This window comes from Rhopalosiphum padi, chromosome 2 (genome assembly GCF_020882245.1).
Source record: "Rhopalosiphum padi isolate XX-2018 chromosome 2, ASM2088224v1, whole genome shotgun sequence".
NCBI classification, from domain to species: Eukaryota; Metazoa; Arthropoda; class Insecta; order Hemiptera; family Aphididae; genus Rhopalosiphum; species Rhopalosiphum padi.
Window position 1 is genome coordinate 14,359,331 of NC_083598.1, and position 9,476 is coordinate 14,368,806.

A 9,476-nucleotide genomic window follows, 5' to 3' on the forward strand; every position below is an offset into this window, starting at 1 on the left:
GCGCAGTGGTGCCAACGGCACGACCAGCAGCCACCTAAACTAATACACGGTGGCACGGGCTACTACGTCAGAGCACGAACTAAGATATACAATACTTATCTTAGTTCGTGGTCAGAGCATAGAGTAATACCATTGAGTATATATACTAATACTCTATGGGTCAGAGTGAGTCTGTCAAGTGTCTACTTACTTTACCCGACTACCCCGCAGTGACTATGACACTGCCAACAACTCAACTGACGTCTGACCACTGTGATCATAGATAAAAGATTAATCTGATGATACTCTGATCATTGACTGTATGTAGAATTGAGATTGACTGACAAAGATTTTAATATTAGACTTTAACTTCAGACAACTTCCATCATTTGGGTGGTTAATGGTTAATAGGTTGAACATTTGGGCTCCCTAGTCGCATTACAATGAAGCAGTAACGTCGTAACGCTGACCACAGTGACCGGTCCAATTCAGACCAAGTATCGTCTGTCAATTGCCCGAGACCCGAAGTGAAAACTGAGAAATGATTGAAATGATTCACTGTGATTCGATTAATGATTATGGTTACACAGAAAACATATCGTCCGTTTGTTCACTGCTCAGTAATCAGCACTCAGCATTTACGAATAAAACTACCTTAAGTCCGGTTTCACTGTTATATACTTTATAGGTGGTTGTCACACGTTAATTAGTTTTCTATGCGTTAAACGTCAACCTCAGCATGACAATAAATTTATTTTGTCACGAACGCATTGAACGTTAGTGCGTTGCCATAGCCAACGTAAAACGCAACGTGATTACGATTATTTTTTAATTAAAACAAGTTTTATTATAAAGCAGAAGACATGATAAAATCGTTCTAAAGATGTTCATTACAATATTATATGTCTCTGTGTAGACCCTGATTAATTTCCTAACGAAATATAGTTTCATAGATTTCTTATTACCTAAAAAATATTTAACATGCAGCAATGGTTGACTAACTATTGTTTTACTGCTCTCCAAACGTTATGTTAACTACTTGACATTACAACTTAAAACAATTTTGTATTCGAAAATATCAAGAATATGTACTTATTAATTATTTAAGTAATAACATTTTTAGAGCATACTTTGTGTAAATTATTACTATTGCCGTTACCTCTGTATGGCTTTTTAGAAGTAAATAACTATTGACTACCATAACCCACTAACCCAAATTCATTTGAGCAGTTGGTAGGTACTTCAAAATAATAATCATAATATTCTAATAGCAAACATCTTTCTTTTCTATATCTATCAGGCATACCATTAGAAAAATGCTTTTCTAGTTTCTATCACGAACATCTGGAAGAATATTTCTATTTTATTATAATAACATGTTAAGACAAAAATGTTAATTGTTATTATCTTTCAATAATTTTTCCAAATTTTAGATTCATATTAACTAGTGATTAAAATGTATTAGTATTTTTGTGAGTGTTAAATTGTCAGGTATAACACTTCTAACTTAAATAAATTATTAAGTATTAAGTGATTACTAATTTAACATGGACTAAAGACACAAATTACTCTGAATTAAAAATATTATAATATAATTATAAAAGAAAACATATTATAGTATACTAGATAATTTATTTAATGTTTAAAAATAATAATATTTGAAATTAATATTATTACATTATATACTACATATTGTATCATTGATAATAAATTTAATAATAATATTAAAACTAAATTAAATTATTAATATAATTAGACAATACTTATAATATTACAGTTATAATTATATACATAAACAAAACCAATTATTGTAATTTGTAAATTTGTAATGTAATAATTTTTGTTGCAACATAATCTTTTTTTATGTAAATACAAAAATAAGTTATGTATAATTTACTACAGTGTTTATTGTGTTGTATAATATATTCATGGATAGTCTTTACAATAATTAGTTTTTAATTTAACAAAAAAAAAAAAGCTAAAAATATTATAAGTGTACTAAACATTATACATTACTCATTTAAATTGTAATCAAGAAATTAAAATTTATAATTAACTGATGGTGATGGTGGTTTCCAAGGTTTATGAACTGTGTTTGGATATTTTTTTTTACCTAAAACAGTTAATTAATAATTTTATAAAATATATATATTATTTAAATCAAGCAAAATACATTGTTATACCATATCAAGGACGTATACAGAAAAAATTTGGGATTGTTTTTTGAAAATCAGTGATTGAAAAGTAGAACATATTATAAATACATAAAAAAAAATTATAGTATACTTACAATACTTTTTTTTAAATATAACCATTGATATAACAAAATTAACATTAAAATTAAAAAAGTTAATAACCATACAAAAACTCAAATATTTTGGGGGGTGTTTGAACACCCAAAACACCCCCTGTGTACGTGCCTGCACCATATAATATAATAGATCATTGTTATTATTAAAAATTGGATTTTGCTTAAAATGCATGTTATTATTTTTTTTATATTATGTCCATGAAGTCAAAGAGTTTTTATAAATTATTGCTTGATCAATAAAATAACAAAGTTTTGTACTGTATATTTTGATAATTAGTGCATGTTTTTAATTGAAAAGTATTTTTCTGTATATTATGATTATAAAGATAGCCGATAGGCGTATCCACGGGGCAAGCAGGGTATGTACCTGCACCAACTGTGAATTTAGGTCTAAGAAAATTGTTCAAAAAGGGGCTAAATCCTCTTCACTCCCTGGATACACATCAAGTTGCATCCTCTGTAGTCTGTGTCAAAGGTCTGAACATAGGCATAAATCGGGGGCTTTGCCTCCCAAACATTTATATAGTCCCTCTACTTTTTTTTAAGTTTTTCAATAAATTTCATGTTTTTTACTAGAGAAAATTATAAAATGTATTATGTAACTCTTAAACAGGATATCCGATAGGTATACATAGGTGTTAATGGTGTTATACGAGCGTTTAATGTTCATGCATGCATTTTGTATTGTAAATTTAAAATAAAATTAGAATCATTGACCTATGTTAATATTTTATAACGACAACAGGTTAAGTAACAGGTTATTCCATGATAAAATAGATTTCTAGATATGGTATATATAACGTAAGATCTACTTAGCGTCTATTATTATCAGTTTATCACCAATCGGAAAAATTATTCCATTCAGACCATTCTTAAGGAATTTTCAGATGAACATAAAAATATATCTAAAGTTAAATTAATATTAAAAAAATGTTATTAATAATTAAATTAAAATTTGTATGTTTTTGTTAAATAAATGATTTTGAAGTATTTATATGAAAGGGGTGCCCTGGCAAAGCCCTTTATAGGGGGCCTGTTCTATGTTTATTATTTTAACCCCCTTCTGATAATCCAAATTTTCGCCTATGAATCTGAACACTATGATTATAAATATTATTTCATAGCTAAAAATTTAAAAATCTATATATTTAATTTAATTCAAACTTTGATATTTTGATTGTGTATGAATAATATAAAATATATACAATAAATTTTCATCAATGTGCATATATCAGATACCTAAACTAACTAAATAGGGTGATTCTTTTATCAAACAACACATATTATTTCAAAATCTATTAACTTTTTTAAATGACAACATACATTTTAAATTTTATATTCTAAAGCAGAATATTTTTATGTTAAACAATTCCAATTTTGTGTTATTTTAGCTTAAACATTCAAGTGAATAAATGTATATCATAAAACTAATTATCTACATTATCTCATTGATATTTTTTATATTTTAATCTTTGTACAAGTTATAAGCACCAAAAATACTATAATTTAAAAATTAAAATATAAATTATTGTAATAACCAACAAGAACACAGATCCATAGATAGTATTCTTATCGATAAATTTGAAATTTCTATTCACAATACAAAATTGAAACCGCTAAACACTAAATTTCTATGTTGTCCGTTTGTAAGATAGAAAAAATATACGTGATTGATGTGATTGCTCTTTAGTTTAATATTTATTTCATTTTAATTTATTACCAGCAAATTTAGAAACAGCAGTTTTTTTTTGTACATTAAGATATTTTTTAACTATAGTAGTATTTTCTGAGTATACACATGGATTTTCAGTTCTCAACTCATTACCATGAGTTATTGAAAATGAATTATTTTGATGATTACAATTTAGTTTGTATTTGTTAAAAATATCTGCAATCATAATTTAAAACATCGATGAAACAAAATACATATTTTACTAAAGTATATTTTAAAAATCAGCCAATAAATATACTTGATATGAGTATAATATCAATAGTAATAAGTTAGGTAACAATAGTAATATTCCAATACATAACATATTAACATAATATAATACTATACAGAGCAACGTAAAAATAGCCTATATAACTGTATACTACAATATAATAAAATTAAATAAAAGAAGGAAGTTTAATTTTTAAAAAATATGATAATTTACTTACTTAGAGGAATAATATTTTGAACACAAATTCCATCATCAAGTGAATCAGCATGACAATCAAACCAATTTTGACGTCTGAATTCAATAATTTCATTCAACCACTTTTCATTAATATTAGTTAGATGTGGAGTCTTAAAACGCTTAGAACATATTAATTTTGGAAAGGATTCATTTTTTGTTTCTTCCATATGATTACAGTAACATTCATTACTTTTAGTATTTAATGTAACAGTTGGTGTTAATTTACTATATTCACAATTAATACATTTTTTATCAAAAACATTTTTTTTTAAATGTCTTTTATCAATCCAGGGTTTTGATGACAAGTTTTTAATCGAAGTATCATTATTAACTTTTTTTTTGCATACAGAGCAACCTAGACGGCTTTTTATTATATTTTTATCCATTGGTATAGTTTGGACACCCATATCTCTAGTTTAATATATATCAGCTTCTTAAATCTAAAACATAATTTTATTATTTTATATTAATGTAGAATATAGCATAGTGTAAATTGAAAAAAAAATGTAAATATTTTATAATAAAGTTTCCTTTCAAATTATGAAAATACAATTAAACTATTCTCCATAGTATACAAATTATAGATAAATATTTTTTTAATTGGATATGTAACATATTTATAAAATGTAATTTTTAAATGTGAAGACATGTAGATATTAAAAATATTAATTAATTAAAAATTAAAATATTTCTAAATTAACAATTTTGGTGTTTTAAAAAAATATTATTTGTATGCAATTCAAAATTTAACATTAAACTGTTCTAAAAATATATTATTAGTATTAAATTAAAATGTACCAATTATTTTTTTTTACATTTTACTTAACTATTTGATGATTCAAAATATTATTTGAATTCTACATTTAAAAAAAATTTAAGTCATTAAAAACTACTATTTTCTTCTCTTTTATAATTTGGAAAAAGACGCATAATATGTTTATACAGTAATCACTTAATTAAAATTTGTACAATTCCAATTTAAACACAAAAACAATAAAATTGTTTACACTTAGTAGATTTAAACTTAACTTTACCTCAAAAAATTATATTTTATAATGAATCAAATTTTTCATCAAGCATATTGTCTAATTTTTGATGTCTAGCCATATTTGATAAAACTGCATCTAAACTAGTAGTTTTCTTCTTAGCACTTCCTTTTAATTCTTTTTTGCCATCCATACGATTTAAATTCATATGTGATATGTCTTCTTGAAAATCAAAATCAGATTGATCTAATGATCTAAAATAAATTTTATTTTACGATTTTGTAAACGAATCAGTTAAAATATGAACAAGTCTATCATACTCTGCAATATCACAAAGTTCATTAGTAGTACTCTGAGATACTTGACTATCGTCAGGTGTTAATTCCCTTCGTCCAGGACAAGTCCATTCAAGTTTTAAAGAAGTAACATTAGCTGACTCCAAGGCTTTGTACAATGAATAAATTTCAGATGGTTCAGGATAACATTCATTCATCTAGAAATTAATAATATATTTAAATATAAAATTTAACAATATCTTCTACTAGAAATGTTATCAGGTAAATAAAATAATTTACAATTTTGAATAAATATTTAAACATTATATTTTGAGATTTCTAAACATACTTGGCTCTTGTAACATTTGTTTTCATAGGTACAGATATTGATAATAGATTAATAATTGTATACAATTATTTACTTTACTCACGGAAATAAAATATAACAACTAAATTTGAATGTTTTTTTTTTTAATTAATGAACAAATTCAAATATAGAAACAAGAAACTAAGAATTTTTCCTTTAATTTCTTGTTTATTTAATTTGTTAGTATTGATATTTGTTTCAGTCAACTTTAAAATGCATTGGTTAGCAAATTGCTTATTATGTATCATGGTTTCCATAGAGATTAAAACAAACATAAATTTCCTAGTCAAAATTAAATCACTGTATTTCTATAGTCTTCAATAAAGAATTATATTTTGTTTTACAATTACCTGATTTTGTTTAAAACCATAATTTTCATCATCAGAACATTCTATTATGTCTTGTGCAATAAAATGATCTGACATTATTTTCTATAGAAACCGAGAATAATAATTAAAGGGTAAAAGTGTTATTATTTGTTATTTCAGTTATATTGAGTATGCTTTTTAATTACTAATTTGAATAAACAATAACATAACAGATTTACATAAATATTATATATTATTAACTATTGCCTACTACTTTTTTTTTTAATATTTATAACATAAATAAATAATATAAACATTACATTTATGATAATAACAGTTAACAGTTTACAGTTTGACAAATCCGGTTACGTACCACCTAGATCCCGCGACAAGTAGATCCACATACATCAACTAGATCCCTTTGGACCACGGATATAGATAGTATCTATATCCGTGCTTTGGACATTTAGAACATCAAAGAGATTTTAGATTTCATATTAACTATAATCTCCCACTTCATTTAGATACCCAGATATCAGCGGTAATTTTAAAAACTTGTCTAAAAAAAATACTTAAATAACAATTTAAATTTTAAAAATATTATGAAATATTATGAAGTATAAGTAATTTGCATGGCGTTTGTAAAATCTCTAATTCCATTAATTATGATATTAGATTCGATGTTTTAAATAAGTAGTAACGTTTCATTATATTATAATATACACGATATATGAATTATCGATTATGTTAATGTAGAATTTATTTATAATTTTTAAAAGAACTTGCTCAAATACCTACTTATTATAATAGGTAAGTACATTAAAACCTATAGTATACAGGGTGACTATATTTATTTACAAGCATTGTATGGCCACTTATTCCTTTAATATTAAATTTATGTTGGACTTTTAAATTTTAAAATCGCATATTGCTATGGCTGCTTTCATATTAGTTGGAATTTCATTATTTGAATTAGATTTCGCCATCAATTGTTAAAGCCTTATCATTGTAACTTCCATTTCTTGTGGTCTGAATAAAAAATTAAATTTTTCAACAGAGTTAAAAATATAATTTAATTTCAAATAGTATTGGTGATATTTAAAATTAAGTTACAAATATTTATTTATTATGAATTATAAATTTATTTACTTTCTAATTACTTTAATATGTTTTTAATGACAATGTCAAAAAAATTATCCTACTGAATTTTATAATGATGATTAAAAATTAGTATAGGCATTCAATTATCAAATTCAAAATTGGTAAGCAAAATAGAAACTTTGTTTAAACTCCAAATTTACTACCGTAAATTGTAAAAAATAAGAACAGTTTATATGGTTAAAAGCTAATAATGTTTATACTTAGATATTTTTAATATATCATACTCATACATATTATATATTATTATATTTATATAATGAAATAAAATAACATACATTTTACTTATGATTTAACGATAAACTTAGAATAGATAAACATTAGACATCTAATTCAAAAAATTGTGGATTCCTCTTAATCCTAAAATAAATTATTATTATAGTTTTATATGTATCAGTAATCAGATCTAATCTATCTTTTAGAAACTTGAAGATCCCTAAATATTTATTTAAATATAAAATTAAACAAAATTAAATCAAATTCATGATTTAAAACTAGTAAGTAATAATAATAATTTGACAAACCACATTAAATCGCAATAACATGCAAGCAACATAACATTTTGCTTCTCGGTCATTAATATTTAAAGTATAAACAGCCAATACTCTTTCTAAACACAACACAAATTGATTATAATAGTTTAGTTATAAATTTATATTCTTAATGGTGTGTTTATTTCTATACACACGTGTAAGTACTCGTATATTAAATATTTGCAGTTTATAGAAAAGGTAAAAATCAAAATGTACAATACATGTCACACCATTTAGAAACAAGCATGTATTATTCCAAACTAAATATACCTACCTAATTATATTTACCTGGAGTGACACGATATTCATGCAAACATTCTCGTGAAATATTTCCAAATAATCTATTAAATTTTGGTTGCACTTTTCTTGTCGTTTGTTGACCCTGAAAATTAATTAACAGTTGAAATATAAATAATAAAAATATAATAATTTACGAGTATATTGTACTATTATGATATTTTTTATTTTAAAATAAAACTCAAAATACTTTTATATTTACATATTACATTTTAATTTTATATAATTGAAAGTTATAAGAAGATTTTAGTCCTATTTTACTTTTTAGTTTTTAATTTTTGTGCTTTAACTGCCAATAATATAATTAAACATATAATTATAGATTATAAACATGCTGCAGTGTTTAATTATTAGTTTTAAATGTGCATAAACATTAAAACATGAATAATAAAGTAAAAATAATATACATCTAATATCTATATACTATATATTGGTATTTGAAATTACTTTTATAACAATTTTAAAACTAATTATAAAAATGTAATAAAGTTTTATGTTAACCTTTAAATTACATATTAATGTAGTGAAAACAGTTAATACAATTAAGCAACAAATCTTCATTTTTTATTTTTGTTATAAAATACTACAAAGCACGTATAGATGATCAAAATATACAAAGTATAATGACTCGATTTTTCAATTTATTTTATCAATATTCATATTTGTATGAACTGTCAGATACTTATCTATTTAATAATTTCCGTTCTATAAATTAAATACGTATATGTAAAATATGCGATAAAAACATTTTCAACTTTTTTACCAATTTAAAATGAATAGTCCCGGATGTCAGGAAGTTGCATAATTGCTTTTGTGACATTTATGAAAAAATAACCCAAATCCACACTGCCTTGATGAACTCATTACCTACTATAAGTAATTTATTTCATATAATAATAATATTTTTTTATATTCACGGTATATTTTGAATTATAAAATAAAATCATAAATATACATTAGTTATTTCTATTTATAACTACAAATTTAATACCGGCTTACAAATAAAATAAACATTAATACTTTTAAAGTCTTAAATGAGCTGTTATTTCATCATTCTTATTTCGTATTATAATAGTTATAAT

General features: G+C 23.8%; 1 protein-coding gene and 1 pseudogene across 3 annotated transcripts; both read right to left on the reverse strand.

Annotated features, from left to right (window-relative positions):
- Nucleotides 1-1,544: 1,544 nt before the first annotated feature.
- LOC132922412 (uncharacterized) lies at nucleotides 1,545-6,691 on the reverse strand. 3 transcript variants are annotated; one of them, XM_060985915.1, is made up of 4 exons: nucleotides 5,505-5,645; nucleotides 4,451-4,910; nucleotides 4,011-4,178; nucleotides 1,545-2,092 (listed from the first exon to the last, which is right to left on the reverse strand). In XM_060985915.1, exons 2-4 carry the CDS (start codon nucleotides 4,875-4,877, stop codon nucleotides 2,019-2,021), a joined length of 669 nt encoding a protein of 222 aa, XP_060841898.1. In that variant the 5' UTR covers nucleotides 4,878-4,910; nucleotides 5,505-5,645; the 3' UTR covers nucleotides 1,545-2,018. The 3 variants fall into 3 exon arrangements, with proteins under 3 accessions (XP_060841898.1, XP_060841899.1, XP_060841900.1); XM_060985917.1 differs by lacking the exons at nucleotides 1,545-2,092; nucleotides 4,011-4,178 and adding exons at nucleotides 5,777-5,949; nucleotides 6,449-6,691 and having other exon boundaries at nucleotides 4,835-4,910; nucleotides 5,505-5,710; XM_060985916.1 differs by lacking the exon at nucleotides 4,011-4,178.
- Nucleotides 6,692-7,314: 623 nt separating this feature from the next.
- LOC132922857 (uncharacterized) lies at nucleotides 7,315-8,999 on the reverse strand (annotated as a pseudogene).
- Nucleotides 9,000-9,476: the final 477 nt, after the last annotated feature.

Excerpts from the sequence above, each read along its gene's own strand:
- LOC132922412 (XM_060985915.1), bottom strand. The coding sequence starts at position 4,877 with ATGGGTGTCCAAACTATACCAATGGATAAAAATATAATAAAAAGCCGT. Across the intron at positions 4,179-4,450 it reads TCAAAATATTATTCCTCTAA|ATATTTTTAACAAATACAAA; the intron begins GTAAGTAAATTA and ends TTATGATTGCAG. Across the intron at positions 2,093-4,010 it reads TGCTGTTTCTAAATTTGCTG|GTAAAAAAAAATATCCAAAC; the intron begins GTAATAAATTAA and ends TAACTGTTTTAG.